The sequence below is a fragment of the Megalobrama amblycephala genome, linkage group LG7 (assembly GCF_018812025.1).
Source record: "Megalobrama amblycephala isolate DHTTF-2021 linkage group LG7, ASM1881202v1, whole genome shotgun sequence".
NCBI lineage: Eukaryota > Metazoa > Chordata > Actinopteri > Cypriniformes > Xenocyprididae > Megalobrama > Megalobrama amblycephala.
This window is the reverse complement of record NC_063050.1, coordinates 9889015-9907482: the sequence shown is the minus strand read 5'-3', so window position 1 is coordinate 9907482 and position 18468 is coordinate 9889015. Positions and strand designations below refer to the sequence as shown.

General features: G+C 39.7%; 3 protein-coding genes across 8 annotated transcripts in view; 1 reads left to right on the top strand and 2 right to left on the bottom strand.

Moving 5' to 3' along the window:
• The window catches only part of LOC125271244 (polymeric immunoglobulin receptor-like), a 477349-nt gene that overhangs the window by 402603 nt on the left and 56278 nt on the right, over positions 1-18468 (bottom strand). The window lies entirely within an intron of this gene.
• LOC125271257 lies at positions 144-3580 on the bottom strand. Its single transcript, XM_048195314.1, has 5 exons — positions 2775-3580; positions 1619-1666; positions 1393-1506; positions 751-794; positions 144-676 (listed from the first exon to the last, which is right to left on the bottom strand). Exons 1-5 carry the CDS (start codon positions 3274-3276, stop codon positions 362-364), a joined length of 1023 nt encoding a protein of 340 aa, XP_048051271.1. The 5' UTR covers positions 3277-3580; the 3' UTR covers positions 144-361.
• Positions 5933-18468, top strand: part of LOC125271227 (B-cell receptor CD22-like) — a 25131-nt gene continuing 12595 nt past the window's right edge. Inside the window, exons 1-11 of one of the 4 annotated variants that reach the window (XM_048195262.1) lie at positions 5934-5996; positions 6141-6197; positions 12194-12538; positions 12637-12885; positions 13049-13306; positions 13391-13627; positions 13711-13804; positions 13904-13946; positions 14119-14196; positions 14283-14342; positions 14524-15911. In XM_048195262.1, coding sequence (XP_048051219.1) covers positions 6143-6197; positions 12194-12538; positions 12637-12885; positions 13049-13306; positions 13391-13627; positions 13711-13804; positions 13904-13946; positions 14119-14196; positions 14283-14342; positions 14524-14547 — 1443 coding nt within the window. In that variant the 5' untranslated portion in view covers positions 5934-5996; positions 6141-6142 and the 3' untranslated portion in view covers positions 14548-15911. Of the gene's footprint in view, positions 5997-6140; positions 6198-12193; positions 12539-12636; positions 12886-13048; positions 13307-13390; positions 13628-13710; positions 13805-13903; positions 13947-14118; positions 14197-14282; positions 14343-14523; positions 15912-18468 lie in introns of those variants that run through there. The other 3 variants (XM_048195263.1, XM_048195264.1, XM_048195261.1) reach the window with 3 other exon arrangements.

Here is an 18468-nt window from a genome sequence, read left to right as displayed (position 1 = left end):
CTTAATTAGTCTTGTTCTGACTATTGAAAGTATGAAATGTGCTGCACATTGATTCATTCAGTCGAGTGTGACCAGCAGGGGGCCCCCGAATAAAGATCATAAAGCTACAGACACTTGTTTTCCAATATTTAATTTTCTTTAACACAAGATTAATTAATGTGAAGCAAAACAGCAAAAGCTAATAAAACTTGTTTTCAGAGAAAAAAAATGTTTATATATGTTTACTGAGCAAGATCAGGTGCAAATGCAATACAGACAGCAAAGTGAAGACAATAAACAAAATAGTAAAACTCAATAACTTATTAGGCAGTTACCGTATCACAGAACTATACCCAAATCAAATGAGAATGATTTCTGTATTTTATTTAATAAGCAAAATACCATCTCCAGATGGCTGTTGAAGAGGCTTCAGTGTTGAGTCAGGCGTTTGAGCAATGGTGTGATAGATCGACTCTTGAACTGAATCCGCTGTGAGACTCTGATACACGTGACTCTGTCTACTGGTGTCCAGTTCTGAGTCGATCCGATCTTGTGTTTGTGCTGAAACTACATCTGTGTAGGAGTCTGTGTCGACCGGCTCTGTGTTTATATAATCTGGGTTTGTGGGTCTGTAAAATTCCTCTTTATCACTTTGAGCTTCAAATGGGTCTGGGTGATTTATTCTCTGGTGTCCATCCTATATTAAAGAAATATATCAGATTTGTCAGGAAATTATATGCTGATGACATTATGATAAGGGCATGAACTCACCGGCATTGAGTTTGATATTGTTCTGGTGCGGTGGAGAACAGAACCTGACAAGAATGGATAAAGATTTAAGTGATTTATTTTTCTTCAATGGGACATTATGAACTGTAATACCATGAACTGATGTTCTGTAGTCTTCTATGTCATTTACTGAACCTCTTTGTTAAAAACCAAAGAAGAAATTTTGAAGAATGTTGGGGTTCAAAACAACATTGGACACCACTGACACTCATTTTATGGACAAAAAAAAAAAAAAAAAAAAAAAAATAGATATTTTCAAAATTATGACAGAATTTGCATTTGTGGGTGTACTGTCACTTTAAAAAGACTATAGAATTAATGTTTTGTTTTTTTGTTTTTTTGGTGTAAAATAAGTGTTCATTTATTTTCAGAAATGTTGTGGCCATACGATTATGTGTATCTTTGCATTATATCAGTCACTGAGCTTTCAAGATTTTCCCATCAGCCACTGAAATATCATATCTCAAATATCTCAGACTTTCAACAGAGCATGAGTGTTAAGGTAAAGTCTGGGTGACTTTTTTTTTAAAGATATATACAGTAGCTTATTGGCTGTATCCACATGGTTTAAAATAAATCACATGGTGCTGATATGCTTGAGATGATCCACAGAGATCTGCTCACCTGAGTTACTGCGGCTGTTGTGCTTGAGGACTTCAAACAGACCAAACACACACACGAAAAACAGAGCGAAAACACACATCAAAGCCACCATCATCATGAACCTGGAGTGAGACTCTGTTGATGCAAAGACCACAATGAGTTGACTGAAAAAAACACATGCTGTGTATGTGTGTGTGTGTGTGTGTGTGTGTGTGTGTGTGTGTGCGCGCGTGTTTCGTAACCTCACCGCCACGTTCTTCCAGGAAATGGTTTTTGGTTTGTTCTTGAGGATCCCCTGCACAGAAAACAAAAGCGAAAGGACTATAGTTCATGTTCAGTCTATTTAAACCTCAGCTGGCATTCATTCACCACACACATGTGTGAATTCAGTTCTCACACACTGACTCATTATGAGACGTGTAAGAGGAAGACGATGCTGTATCACATCCCATCTGAAACCAATGTGAGTCTCAGTGGCACCTCAACAATCCCTGTAAAGGCCAGTTCACACCAAGAACTATAAAGATAAGAGCTATAACAATGACTATTAGCGTCCACATCAATGCACAATATTGCTCTGTTTATTATAAGCACACTGCATTTTCCATTCTGAATTTAAACTAATCTCAGTAAGGCATGAAAAAGAACTTAAACTGTGCTGTTCTGACACACGTACAGACCAGAAGCACACACATACAAAGCCTGTCACACAGCAAAAATAACTATGTTGTGATATATATCGTAATTGTAAAATAAAATGACTAAGATTGTGATATAAGATTTTGGTCATGTTGCCCAACCCTACTTACAGTTTATTCTTGGAAATCTTATTTACTTCATGGTTGTGATGAGCAACATTTCCAAGGGACACTGAATTAGAATTTGATTGTATGAATTTACAACCAGTCTCAGCTAACAGGGAATGATCTCAGAACAAATTATAAAATGAACACCCCCCCCCCCCCTTTTTTTTAAATATTTGTAATTTTTGGAGAAAGCAGACTGAAGTGTGAACCTAAACGCAGGGGGTTTGATAAAGAAACAACTATACAAATGATAAGCAACAAAACCATGTGAAAAATAGAAACCAGGAGGCCACCACGGTGGAGCTGACGAGACAAGAAAACTCAGAATGGCCTCTCTGGCCAAGACAAATCAGGCTATTCTAGTGTGACCTCCATGGTCGTATCTGGACATGCATGGAGTTCATATATATATATACATTGTAAACATCCATCCCATTACAAGTTGAACAGATAAATGTATGTTTATGGACAAAATGACAAATGAAGAGAATATAAATAACAAACACAGAGCCTTTGAGGACAGTCACATCACTTCAACTGCTCATATATTAAGGATATTCAGTAGGACAGTGAGTCTTCAGCTCTGGTGTTTCTCACCTTTGGTGACTGTTAACCAGATCTCGGAGGTGAAGTCAGGCAGCAGACTGATATCTACACCACACCAGTACTTTCCAGAGTCTTCTGGAGCCAGTCTAGAGACGAGAGCTGTGAGAACATGAGAGCTGGTGTCATCCAGAAGAGTCATTCTCCCTTGTTCAGACCTCGTCTCTCTCCGGGTCGTCTGAACACACTGAGGATCTCTCTGAGCAAACGAGTCGCTCATCTGGCAGAAGAACTTGCTGTTATTCTCGTACGTTTCAGGATATCTGCAGGTGACTGAGATATTGCTTCCCACAGATCCAGTGACGGAAAGAGCCAGTGAGTTCTCCATCAGCCACAGCGCTGAAAGACCAAGCACTGCTGACAGAGACCGATTCAGAGTTATCATGCTGAATTGTTGTTTATCAGTGATACTGAAGAGTAAAAAGTGCAGTTCTCTCTGATTTAGTGTAATGACAGATATAGTACCTGAGAAACTGATGGAGGTGACGGTTCTCATGACTGCCTGCTTCAACCTCGACTCCCACTACCTGTTCTCACACTAAATACTGGATAGATATTGTGTGTGTGTGTGTGTGTGTGTGTGTGTGTGTGTTTGTAGAGTTATACTTCCCTATAAGTAAACACAAACACTCTGACAGAAGTATGATTTGAAAAAAAAAATGAAAAAAAAAAACTCTTCAGGGCACTGAAGGTGAAGTCTGGCCATCATCCATTCATCCATATATCTAACATATTTTTGCCTTATACTTTTGCAATTACATGTTCCTGCCCCATCCATCAACCCATCCATCCATCCATCCATCCATCCATCCATCCATCCATCCATCCATCCATCCATCCACAAATCCATCCATCCATCCATCCACAAATTCATCCCTCCATTCCTGCAACCATCCATCTATTTCTGCATCCATTCATCCATCCATCTATCCACAAATTCATCCATCATCCCTGCAACCATCCATTTCTGCATCCATCCATCCATCCCTGCAACCATCCATCTATTTCTGCATCCATCCATCCACAAATTCATCCATCCATCCCTGCAACCATCCATTTCTGCATCCATCCATCCATCCATACATACATACATAAATTCATCCACTAATCCTCAATCCATCCACCAACACATTATTCATTCAATTATCCATCCATCCTTCCATCTGTCCGCCCATCCAGGGAGTGTGTCTGAAATGATGCACCATTTCTTAAAAGGTATAAAAAAAAAAAAAAAAAAAGTGTGAATCTCAACATGAATCTCAATGTTGAGATTCATGTGCTGATTCTTGATGTGTGTCTGGATAAATATTATTATTATTATGATTATTTTTTTTTTCTTCTCGAAAATGTATTAAAAAATTAAAATTCCAAATGTCTGATCTGTGGCAAGAAAGTATTGTTGGTGAAAATAATCTATTAATAATGAATAACTACTTTTGTTCAGTAATGAGATTAGACAGTCATATGATGATGAAAACTATGTCACCTGATCATGTTTGTTTAGGGCTTCCTTTGCAACAAATTGTGTTTTGGTAAAAGACCACAAACTGACCTAAAGAGTCAAACTCCAAACCCTGATGCCCATGATGGTGAACAAACCATTTTATTTTCAATAAAACAGATAAATAACAGAAATAAAGTCTAGTTTGTAATAAAATGTATTAAAGATAAAAGATTGTAATACAGATTTAATGTCTTCTCAGTTGTTTTCATCTAAGGCTGTGGCTGAAGTCAGTTGTAGTTCTGGTGTTTCTCTTTCCTTCAGTGATTCTGCTCGTTATCATCAGCTGTCCTTAATCATTGAACAACTGTCACTCAATTGATCACTTAAGTATCTAATTAACTCTGGGTTGTTCCCATATGAACACAAAGTGGTGTTAATTTAACACAGGGGATTTTGTGAGACCATCATATCACCATCAATTAAACAATGTTTGGGGCTGTCAGTGTAGCATGTTCAGGTATTTATTATTCATTAAATCCGGTAAAAAGATGGCAGGAATGCAGTGTCTATGATCTTTTTCACATTACAAGAGCAGAATACAAAACAAAAGAGTCAAGAAGCCACAACACAGTGTTTGGTGAGACTAGAAAACCTTTTGTGATGTCACTGGCTGGTCATTCGATTTTAACTTTTGATTTCAAATGTTTTCTGTGATCAAATAAATAAAATAAAATAAAATAAAATAAAATAAAATAAAATAAAATAAAATAAAATAAAATAAAACATGTCAGTTTTACCAAATTCAAGCTTGAGTGTGGTCATTTCTGTGTATGTGTGTTGAAAAAAGGTCAAATGTGTTAGTTTCATAAGTTTGAATAAAACAGTGTTTTATGGAGCCCCTAAAAGGACATGCAATGAAAAAAGGTATGAAAATGTATATTTCAATAGTTTTGTGTTTCCTCACAAATCTGTTGCATTCCACATGCAGGAAAATTTTTCTGAATTAGTTTTTTTTTTTTCCCTCCCATCTCATTGTTTTTCAATCATCATGCCATTTAGCAGCTGCTTATTAAGCAACATTAGCTGGGAAATAATTCTGATCTGGAGCATTAGCTTTAGCCATTACACTTTTTTGGCTAAAGGTTGCAGGCTTGCCTTCCAGTGGCTTTGCTTTCGCTGTCATTTCCTGCCCCTCCCACATCTACTACCTCCCACTTCCTGTTTCTTCTCTTATTGCCAAAAAACTGAAGAAAGAAAAAAAATCTTTCAAGGATTTCAAAATATATCTGCGTTTAAAGTGGAAACATCCAGTCTTTCTCAGTATAAGTTCCTATATTGAGTAATTCTTCAGAAAATGTGTGTGTGTGTGTGTGTGTGTGTGTGGGGGGGGGGGGGGGGGGATGAAAACCCAATAGAAAAAAAAAAAAAAAAAAAACAGATTTATTTTTATTTGATTTATTCCTGAACATTATTTCAGTCTTAATATTTGCAAACACAAGTGAAACTGTAAATACATCTTATATGGTAATAAATCTGTGTACATGATTCATTGGTGGACAAACATCATTTCTTATTGTTTAACATTTTGGGTTTCAAAATGTCAAATCAATAAATGCCACTGGATCATGATAAAAAACAAAAAAATGTTGAAGGTGTCTAAAGTTGCTGGTGTGGGCAGGAGTCATGAAAGAGGAAGAAAGATTTATTGCTTGTGCAAGAAAAGTGTGAAATCAATCAGTTTAACGCCTGCTGGAGAGACTCACCAGAACACGGTAAGAGTTGCTCTGGTTAGTATGTAAATATAGTTTAATACTACTGTTGAAACCACTGACTTATTCAATAGGACATTTTCTCAATTAAAAAAATTACATTTTTTAGCTAAAGACTATGCTTTTCTCATGATGTGTGTCTTGTAGTGATGTCAGTCAGAATGGCTCTGCCCCTTCCTCTAGTGTTTCTGCTCATGATTCACGGTGAGTCACTGCTGCAAAAGTATGTATTTATTTATTTTTTAAATCTTTAGTCACTTATCAAAGAAACTTGTTCATTTTGGCATTATTTTAAACCATGGTTCCAGAAATCTGTGAAGCTGGCAAGCCTCACACAATGGCTGTGATCAATGAATTGCACAGTGATAAAAATACTATGACAACTGACTTTATTATAACATTCAGAAATAACAGGAAAACTCAGGAGAATAGGGAAAACACATCCACTAACATTGATGGCACTGAATAATGAACTGTAAATGCTGTAAAGGCCCCATTGGCCCAAAAACGGAAGCCGACGGCCTGGGCGAAGGTTTAATGTGTGTATGTCTTTTCAGCGCTTCTGTGAAGTTCACATCAGCTGCTTGTTTAATCTGACTCCAATTAAAAATGACTACTACTCTTAGATTGTGTTTCTAATAAGGAATTAATCATTGGTCATGTATTAATTTAGATATTTTATTATTCTGGGTATCCCATACTTTCAATTATTCGTTCATTATGGACACATATCGCATAGAGTAACACGCCCCAGTTTGCGTGGATCTCACGACACAATTTCGTCAGTTTCTGATGAAACTTCATCAGTTTAGTCAGAGGGTGCAGAGTTTACTAATGCATTGGAGTCGAACCGCCACATGCTTGTTCAGACAAAAACACAGTTTTCTTAGTCACGATACTGCAACTTGCTAAGTCAGTGATAGACAGAAATCAAAATGTCCCACATGATGTGCAACATGCTCCTTTCATTGAGCCTTTAGTTTGACATATCCTGATGCAGATTTGCGGAAATATGGAGTCCAATAATCTACTGGTCATAATGATTTCAGAAGAATCCAGATTTTATTTGTCAGGTAAAAATGTATCATGCCAATTACACAAATAACCAATTAGAAGCCAATTTAGAAATCATAAAAACATAATATATCAGTTGTTCAAAGAAATGCACATACACACAGTGATGTGTGAGTGTCTTCAAACATTCACAAATCACTGCATGGGGGTTTCTGGCTACAGAAGATCACATGACTGCTTTGCACTTTCCCTTAAATACACAGATCAGGGGCCTGTACCATGAATCTGGATTAGCTGGCTAGCCAGGTAAGTTTCAGATTACTTTGCACCAATCCTGGGTTTTAGGTACCATGAAAGTGACTTGGCTTTTAGCGGTGTTCATCGCCATAGTAACTTACGCCCCATGGCTAACCTGCTCCGGGGCAGGTTATGTTCTGGGTTAGAGATCTCAAACTGAAATTGGGCCAATCAGACGTAAGCTAAGTGACACTGACACACTCAACACAATAAAGTCCATCCCTCAGTTTCTCTTCCTCCAAATTAAAGACACTGTATAGCAGCAAAAAAAAAAAAAAAAAAAAAAAAAAAAATTATTATTTATATATGAATTTTGTAATTATTATATGATCTATATTAGTAATCCATTACACACAGGCAATTAACAGTTACTATTAAGCATTTAGTTTTAATGAATATTAATATATACAGATCATATGTAATATAAATAAGCTGTAAATAAACTTTAAATATGATGTGACCTTTACAAGTATGAATCTCTTTCGCTATATATCAACTATATAAACTAACTTCACAACTTTCACTTGCACTAATAGAGAAAGATCATTTCTTTTATTTGTCCTCTTTCACAGACAAGTATTTTCCATTAGTGTAAATGCGTTTCTTCATTTTCAGCAAAAGAGTTTTGAATCGCGCTTGTCATGATCATGAGTTGGAGTGCCAAGTTTAGCCACCAGAGGGCACTCCAACAAGGACTTTTGTCACCTGTCTACTATATTACCCATAAGACACTTCCCTGGACTCATTATCTCATTGTCATTGCACCCAGCTGTTTTGTGTTTCATCATTAGTGTCTGTCTATTTATACTCAGTTGTTTCTGTCCATGGTTGTGGTTTGTTGTATTGTGACGTGCACTTTTGTATTTCTGGCTTTTGTTTATGTGGACTGATTATCTGGATTTTGACCCCTTGCCTGCCTTTGGATTTACGTTTCTGGATTCCCCAATAAATGCTAATGCTGCAACTGGATCTCAACATCTTGTTCTTGTGTGCCCGTGACAGAACAAACCAGCACTAAATACTAGATCCAGCAGCATGAGCATTCGGATTTGTCCCCCAGCCTCCATTGGAGAGCGGATGGCTCTAGTCCGGGCAGTGGTGGCTCTGCGACAGGAGGGGAGAGAGGTAGGGGGTTTTGCCCAGTTTTTCTTGACGATGTCAAGAGGGTTGCGGTACAATGGTGAGGCGCTTAAAGGGATTTTTAATAGATGCCTCGACGACCCTCTGCCTCAGTGGGAGTTGGAGGGGCTCCAGATCCTGGATTTTTGGGGCTTTGTCCATTATCTCTCCCACAGAAGCCGTTGGGCAACTCACGCTCAGCCAGAGCCCGCTCCCGCCTGTGAGTCCACTCCAGAGTCTTCAGAGGAGGTGGGCACTGAGCCTCAGCTTCACTCCGGTAAAGGGAGGAGAAGGAGAAGGAAGAAGGCTTCCTTCATCCTTCAAGGCCTGGAGGCCTCTTCAGCCAGTGAGTCCGCTCCAGCCAATAAGTCCGCTCCAGTCAGTGAGTCCGCTCCAGCCAGTGAGTCCACTCCAGAGCCCGCTCCAGCCAGTGAGTCCGCTCCAGAGCCCGCTCCAGCCAGTGAGTTCGCTCCAGCCAGTGAGCCCGCTCCAGCCAGTGAGCCCGCTCCAGCCAGTGAGTCCGCTCCAGCCAGTGAGTCTGTTCCAGTCAGTGAGTCCACTCCAGAGCCCGCTCCAGCCAGTGAGTCCGCTCCAGCCAGTGAGCCCGCTCCAGCCAGTGAGCCCGCTCCAGCCAGTGAGCCCGCTCCAGCCAGTGAGCCCGCTCCAGCCAGTGAGTCCGCTCCAGAGCCCACTCCAGCCAGTGAGTCCATTTTGGGTGAGCCACCGCCTCACCCTCATAAGCGGAGGAGAAGGAGGAAGAGAGCTTCCTCCATCCTACAAGGCCTGGAGACCACTCCAGGGGTTGTTTGTGGGTTCTCCAAGCGCCTGGCCCCGCCGGCGCCAACGAAGCGCCTTGCCCCGCCGGCGCCAACGAAGCGCCTTGCCCTGCCGGCGCCAACGAAGCGCCTTGCCCTTTCAGCCAGGACCCCGACCTTTTTAGAGCCCCCGTGGTCTGTTCCTCCGGCTTCCCCCTGGCCTTCGGTTGGTCCTCTGGTCCTGGCCCCCCGTCCTCCTCCAGTCCACCTCCCTCCTGAGAGTTGTGTGTTTTGTTTTTTTTCTTGGAGCGTCTGGTAGCCGCTCCGTAAGGAGGGGGTACTGTCATGATCATGAGTTGGAGTGCCAAGTTTAGCCACCAGAGGGCACTCGAACAAGGACTTTTGTCACCTGTCTACTACATTACCCATAAGACACTTCCCTGGACTCATTATCTCATTGTCATTGCACCCAGCTGTTTTGTGTTTCATCATTAGTGTCTGTCTATTTATACTCCGTTGTTTCTGTCCTTGGTTGTGGTTTGTTGTATTGTGACGTGCACTTTTGTATTTCTGGCTTTTGTTTTTGTGGACTGATTATCTGGATTTTGACCCCTTGCCTGCCTTTGGATTTACGTTTCTGGATTCCCCAATAAATGCTAATGCTGCAACTGGATCTCAACATCTTGTTCTTGTGTGCCCGTGACAGCGCTGGCTCTCTCACGAGAAGTGAATCATAGTTTATTTCTGTTGCAAGGCATGTGATTGGCTGTTTGGCACTGATGTCACAGATTCATGTGCACGCGCTCCACAAACTCAGGATCAAAGCCTGAGTTGACAGAGAAAGTTTATGATCAGCATCATGATACCAACAAAGCCAGATTGGAGTGGTTTGGTTTTGTCAACTTGAAACTAATCCTATAACCCTGAGTTTGTTCAACTACCATCATGGTACAGGCCCCAGAACAAAAGGATTGTAAATATTTACTACACCGACACCTGTTTTGGGGGAGAGGAGTGGGTTTTCATATATCTTGAAGAGACACCACCCAAAAGGAGGTTCTCCATAGTTTTGAATATTCTGGTGCATACTGTAGATGCGTGAGGAGAGTTTAGGGCAAGGCATTGTCCTATGCTATTTCTTTGAGATCTTCTCTCCAGATGAGTTTTATTGCTTTATTGCTTTATTGCAGGGTGCTTGATCTCAGTTTTTGTCTTAGCAGGAAAATCAAGTCTTACAGAACTAAGGAAACACAGCTTAAACAACAAGGAGAACTAACAAAATAATTAACAGAACAGGTGAACGGAATCATTAATCAAACACACTGGGAAACTAGGTCAAATGACAGGACAAACAGGACAGAACCAGAACCAACACAATAAAAAAACTAAAAAAAATAGTAAAAGCAGAACATACTGCACATGTGTTATGGTGGGTGGCTGTAATGAAAGTGCATGACGATGAAGATAATTAAATACGTCTTTAATCCAAGAATCGAAACAATAAAATGACACAAAGGAAACACAACCACAAACACACTGACATCACACAAGACAAGGAAAAGACAGAAACTGAGGGCTTATTAACAAGACACACCTAAACTGAGGACTAATCAATCTGTAACCTAGGACACAAACAGGCAGGGGGAACAGAGGAGAATATGAACTAATTAACAAACCAACTGCAAACAGAAACAGAACACAATGAAAACTGAATCAGAACATACAAGTGACAACATGTTACAGCAAGACTCCACGATCATTTGAGCTTCACGCAGTTTAAGATGTTCCAACAGTACATGACATTAATGTTCCTCTGTTAGCTCTGGGTAAGGCTCGAGCAAATTGTCCATATGAGCAAGTTTTCTTTCACTGTCACTTGTGAAGTCTGGAATTGTAGGTTTAGGGGGGCTATACAATGTATACTACCACCCGGTGGAGCTGCAGCCTTGGCTGGTATCAGCTGTGCAGGAGCATCAGCTGTGGTGCTCACTGAAGGGAATAAACCAGGGATCATGTTTTGAGAGGGTAATGCTGATGTTGTTTGGTAAGGAGGGACATAACTGAATGAAGCAGGTGCATTCACCAGCTGTATCTGCAAATGTCGTGTTGCAAGAGAGCCGTAAGTTGCCATGGGATGGGAATAAGCAAGTACTGGTGAAATGGCAGCAATGATCGTTCAGATACAGCTCGCTCTCGCCTGGGAGAATGAGAGTGAACAGGCTCTAATAGTGGTGGGGGTGACAGATGCGAGATGTTGGCCAGAGTAATCCTGTAGTTCATGGATGGATTGGAGTGAATCCAAGGTTACGACTCTATACCTGTGCTTTAGGAAAAGCACCTGTCCTCTTTTTATCTGACCTCATTTTCCTGTTCATCCCGGAAGAATGTTTTGATGTGTTTCATCATCTCATCTCGACAGTGCTTATGTTTCTTAAGCTGATTTTCCTGAGTAGATGGTCTATTTCAACTGTCTTCTCTTTCTCCTTCTTGTTCATGGATTCCATGAGTCTATACGTAGTACGTCTGCTTGACTTGGACTGGGCTTGGCGCGATGTCCACCTTGGCTGGGGGCTGCATCTGCTTGACTAGACTACACTGTAGGTGGAAAGGGCAGGTCCAGGATGGAAGTCAAGGATGTACTCCTCAAGGTTTTTGGTCTGACATCGGCGTAATGGTCTTGCTTGAGTATCAGCATTCAGATGGGATGTTGCTTTGCCATCTGCTGACATACTGAAGCACACTGCTAAAAATGCTCTTCGCATTTAGTATTGTTGTCTTGTTTCCATACTGATCTGACAATTACATGTAGATATTCTGACAGCTCCATCTGCGTAACGCAGAACATGTTATTTACACCAAATCTGTTTCTGCTAAAAATTGTGTAGTACATATTTTACATAATAATACAAAATTCTAACATATATAAAATACAGAGGTAAATGATACTGAAAGAAAGAAAGAAAGTTTTTTTTTTTTTTTTTTTTTTTTTTAATCTCCCTTTAATATGTATTTCAGGGGTTTCTAGTGCTGGTTGGGGTGTGAGTTACAGTCCTTCACACATCTGTGCACTAAAGGACTCATCAGTGATAATGAACTGCACTTATACATACCCTATTGGATATAAGATTGAGAAAGTGTTCTGGACAAAAGAATTTATAAAGAGTGAAGAGCCTCCAGATCTGTCTGAGGACCCTGAATACAGTCAGAGGCTTCAGTATCTGGGAGATGAACAGCAGAACTGCACCATCAGACTGAGTCATGTGACACTGAAGGATTCACGCATGTACTATTTCAGATTCATCACTAATATAACAGGAGGAAAATGGATTGGTGATCCAGGAGTGACTCTTGCTGTCACAGGTGACTTTCATGAGGTTTCTCTCTTCTTCTGTGCATTATGTTGAATAATAATCAGTGTATGACAGCAGCACTAGATATACTGTGTGTGTTGTGTTCAGATCTTCAGGTGGAGTCTCCTGAGAGAGTGACAGAGGGAGATTCAGTCCGTCTGACATGTAAAAGCAGCTGCACTCTGACTGACAGAGCAACATTCATCTGGTACAGAAACTCACAGCCATTAACTGAGAGAAGAGACAGAAACAATGAACTCCTGCTGCAGTCAGTCAGAAGAGAGGATGCAGGCAGATATAGCTGTGCTGTACACGGACACAATCACATCTCTCCTGCTGTTCAGCTCAATGTCATGTGTGAGTACATTCAGTCATATTTTGACCACTTGAGTAAATGTATTCAAATATCAGATTTTGCAAAATGGAAAATTCAGATTGTGTAAAAGTTTCAAAGACAAAATTGATTAGAATGCAAAAAAGCTTTTGTCAATTATTATCATTTTATATTCTGGACCTCTAGATCCTCCAAAGAACGTCTCAGTGTCCATCAGTCCATCTGCTGAAATAGTGTCAGGAGATTCAGTGACTCTGATCTGCAGCAGTGATTCAAACCCTCCTGCTCTGAACTTCAGCTGGTTTAAAGGAGGAACGTTTGTAGGATCTGGAAGAATCTACAGCATCTCAAAGATCAGCTCTGATGACAGTGGAGAATACAAGTGCAAGTCCAGAAACGAATGTGGAGTGACATACTCTGATACTGTGCCTTTAAACGTCATGTGTGAGTTAATGATGGTTCAGTAACTGTTGTCATTAAATCCTCTAAACATCGTCCTCTAAAAATTGATTGTGTTTTTTGTATTAGACCCTCCAAAGAATGTCTTAGTGTCCATCTCTGGTGAAATAGTGTCAGGAGATTCAGTGACTCTGATCTGCAGCAGTGATTCAAACCCTCCTGCTCTGAACTTCAGCTGGTTTAAGGAGAATGAAAGCTCAGCTGTTGGATCTGGACAGAGTTTCAGTGCACTACAGAGTGGACGCTTCTACTGTCAGGCTCACAATCAACATGGATCTCAGAGATCAGACGCTGTAACTGTCACAGGTGAAGCTTTTATTAACACACTCCTGTATCTTCACATCATTCATCAGTTTGGAGAGTTAATCATGATGATCTTCCTCTTTCAGTTCATCATGGTGCTGGTAGGAATGTGATTGTGATCGCAGCGACATCTGGAGGACTATTCATCATCATCATCATCATCATCATCATATTTACAATGTAAATAAAAATCTATCAATGAAGATTATAAATTTAATGTGATTTTATATGAATTCAGAATAACATGTCATTATTAAATGAAACTTTCCTTTTTAACAGTAAGAAGAAAATAAACAGAAGATCTGCAATACATGAGTGTGAGGTGAGATGATCAAAGAAACACATAATACCAATAAGAACATATATTATCAAACTCAGAATTTTACTACTGCTGTGTAAATGTGAGAATAAAGAGATCATGGAGTGATTACACTTTTGATTGACACTTTTGTTGGCAGGGACCATTTAAAATCTCTTCATTCTTTTCCCTGTAGAACGTTGATCCCAGTGCAGACACATATGCAGCTCTTGACCTCAAGTCCAGATCATCTGACCTGTACGACACACTCGCAGTGAGTGACATATCAAAAACTACACGTGCAAAAGAGTTTGTACACTCAAAATCAGGTAATAAATAATCAATGTGTCTTTCACATAGACTGTCCATCCCAGACCTGATGTTCACCAGTCGAGCTCTTCTGAATATGAGAATCTGTCAGTAAGTGTGAGATCCTCATGTTGTCTCAGTCAGTATGATCATTAAAACAATTCCTCAGCAATTTATCTACTGGTCAGTGGATACTTTTAAGATAAATCAGATTATTTGTACCATTGTAGTGTTGGTTTATCATTCATGTGCAGAACTGGTAAATGTGTTTCTTGTCTTAATTCTGTTGTAGCCACACAGCAGGACACCACGATAAGATGAAGCACAAGTTAAACTTTACTCAACTTTTGGGTTTTCGTCGGACACGCCCACATCACAGCTACCAATGAAAATGAAGGACTGTATGTGTGAACGCCACTGTAGAGTTTTCATTCCGCAGTGAAGTGATGTTTCTCGTCAAGTTCAATAGTATCATTCAGCTCTGACATGAGAGAATGAAATTATGTTTCTCTTACAGGTCCTGACAATAATTCAACATAAAACAGTAACAACAAGACACAAATATATAAACAGGTCAATTTTTGCATATTATATAAAGTGTTAATGTAAATCTGATGGATTAGACAAAAAGACAATATACACAGTATACAAGACATGTTGTGAGGTTCATTAGAAATGTATGTTTGAAAGCATTTAAAATGGCACAGATACAATAGCAATCTAATACCTGGATGGTGTAAACAGTCTTACCCACCTTTTTCCTAGTGAGCCTGATGTGTTTAGATTCTGCTCCAACTTTAGTTCTGACTGATGACACTGTGCGCAGTGACACGTGATGTTCCCTCTCCATTTCCTGTGAAGTGTATCGATGTTCCCTTATTCCCTATGCTGGTCGCAGTGCCTTTCGAACTGAACATGTTCCCTCCCTTTAAATTGTAATCTCACTTAAGATAGCAAAATACCCTGAAGTTCACTTCACAGTCCACTTATCTAAAAGAGTTTTCCACTGAGTTTGTGCAAGAATATTTTTATACATTTTATCTGTTTATCAAAGGGTCGATGAGGCTGATATTTCCTCTTATTCATTTTAAATAGAACATTAAAAATTACCCGGATCATTTTCAACCTTCTGTTTTAAATCTGTGTTTAAGGCCTTGATATACTTCAAATGAAATAAATGAAGGAACTGGTGACGTAATTTCAAACAAAATCAGTTCAGAACGCAATTTGTTTGGAGTTCAAAACTGCTTTTAAAAACGAACTTGCAGTGTCGAGATAAATCGGGTCCTCCCTCAAAATCAGGTCTCTAACAACTATCAGTTAATGATTATACTAAGAACAAATGAATGATACACTATATCACCAAAAGTTTTGGCTCCTCCTCTTCCTCTGTTGATTTGACTCATGATTCCCGATGTCAGGGGTCTACAGAAGCTCTTATTGAGAATTAACAGAGGTTTAGGTGTTGATGTCTTATTGAAAATATTTTGTTTGAGGTCACCATCATGGAGATCATTGTTTGCTTTAGTTGAGCTCTTGACCCTTGACTTTTGTTGAATTGCTTCTTTATCAGGATTTGCAGGTGTTTTCAGAAAACATTTCTGCATTTATAAAGCAGATCAACATATCTGTTTTAATAACAGACAAACAACTGCATTAAAGTGGTTCAAACAACTGCTACTTCGGTAATTGTTGAATTCTGTTTCATGCACATTTGATGCTTAATGTAGCGTGACTTCTCTGAATCACTCACATTTGAGAAATAATGATAAGATCAAATTTAGGACATTTTCTACTTAATATTTTATAAATGAAACCCCATGAGTCAATTTTAAAGAACCCTTAAAGAAGAAGATAAAGATGTTCTAAGTAAGGAGAGATGTCTTCAATTATTGCATAATTATTTCATGTTTAATAGGTTATTTATAAATTTTCTACAAGCTGCTTAATCCATAAAATTTAGGTAAAATAAGAAATAAATGTAAACAAAAGTAATGAATTAAAGCAAATGATGGAAACCTATAAAAGGTTCCAAATATGAATCACCTGACAGAAGCCTTTAAGGTCCTATTTAAACTGCAAACTGTTAAACTAGCATAAACCATATCTGAAGAATCAGAGGGGTTTGTGGGTAATTGAGGAGTAGAACAAACCATATGAGAAGAATCAGAGGGGTTTGTGGGTAATTGAGTAGAACAAACCATATCAGAAGAATCAGAGGGGTTTGTGGGTAATTGAGGAGTAGCACGAACCATATCAGAAGAATCAGAGGGGTTTGTGGGTAATTGAGTAGAACGAACCATATCAGAAGAATCAAAGGGGTTTGTGGGTACTTGAGGAGAACGAACCATATCAGAAGAATCAGAGGGGTTTGTGGGTAATTGAGGAGTAGCACAAACCATATCAGAAGAATCAGAGGGGTTTGTGGGTAATTGAGGAGTAGCATAAACCATATCAGAAGAATCAGAGGGGTTTGTGGGTAATTGAGGAGTAGCATAAACCATATCAGAAGAATCAGAGGGGTTTGTGGGTAATTGAGGAGTAGCATAAACCATATCAGAAGAATCAGAGGGGTTTGTGGGTAATTGAGGAGTAGCATAAACCATATCAGAAGAATCAGAGGGGTTTGTGGGTAACTGAGGAGGAGAACGAACCATATCAGAAGAATCAGAGGGGTTTGTGGGTAATTGAGGAGTAGCACGAACCATATCAGAAGAATCAGAGGGGTTTGTGGGTAATTGAGGAGTAGCACGAACCATATCAGAAGAATCAGAGGGGTTTGTGGGTAATTGAGGAGTAGCATAAACCATATCAGAAGAATCAAAGGGGTTTGTGGGTAATTGAGGAGTAGAACAAACCATATGAGAAGAATCAGAGGGGTTTGTGGGTAATTGAGTAGAACGAACCATATCAGAAGAATCAAAGGGATTTGTGGGTAATTGAGGAGAACGAACCATATCAGAAGAATCAGAGGGGTTTGTGGGTAATTGAGGAGTAGCACGAACCATATCAGAAGAATCAGAGGGGTTTGTGGGTAATTGAGTAGAACAAACCATATCAGAAGAATCAAAGGGGTTTGTGGGTAATTGAGGAGAAGGAACCATATCAGAAGAATCAGAGGGGTTTGTGGGTAATTGAGGAGTAGCACGAACCATATCAGAAGAATCAGAGGGGTTTGTTGGTAATTGAGGAGTGGCATAAACCATATCAGAAGAATCAGAGGGGTTTGTGGGTAATTGAGGGGTAGCATAAACCATTTCAGAAGAATCAGAGGGGTTTGTGGGTAATTGAGGAGTAGCATAAACCATATCAGAAGAATCAGAGGGGTTTGTGGGTAATTGAGGAGGAGAACGAACCATATCAGAAGAATCAGAGAGGTTTGTGGGTAATTGAGGAGTAGCACGAACCATATCAGAAGAATCAGAGGGGTTTGTGGGTAATTGAGGAGTAGCACGAACCATATCAGAAGAATCAGAGGGGTTTGTGGGTAATTGAGGAGTAGAACAAACCATATCAGAAGAATCAGGGGTCTGTGGGTAATTGAGGAGTAGCATAAACCATATCAGAAGAATCAGAGGGGTTTGTGGGTAATTGAAGAGTAGAACGAACCATATCAGAAGAATCAGAGGGGTTTGTGGGTAATTGAGGAGTAGCATAAACCATATCAAAAGAATCAGAGGGGTTTGTGGGTAATTGAGGAGTAGTATGAACCATATCAGAAGAATCAGAGGGGTTTGTGGGTAATTGTGGAGTGGCATAAACTGTGCTAGTGTCAGAAGGGTTTTGGGGTAACTGATTATTGCACTGTTTATGCCACTCCACAGAGGGGTTTGTGGGTAATTGAGGAGTAGCATATCTGAAGAATCAGAGGGGTTTGTGGGTAATTGAGGAGTAGCATGAACCATATCAAAAGAATCAGAGGGGTTTGTGGGTAATTGTGGAGTGGCATAAACTGTGCTAGTGTCAGAAGGGTTTTGGGGTAACTGATTATTGCACTGTTTATGCCACTCCACAGAGGGGTTTGTGGGTAATTGAGGAGTAGAGTAAACAGTTTTACAAGAATCAGAGGGGTTTGTGGGTAACTGGGTGCTTTTGCAGTCAAGCCTGGTGTCTTTAATCTCATCGTAAATGTGCAGCGTTTGAGGAACCTGGGAAGAGAAAAATAAATTATTTACAGTTTTGATGAAGGCCATCAAACACGTTCTTATATCAAACAATTTGATTTTACAAACCGCTT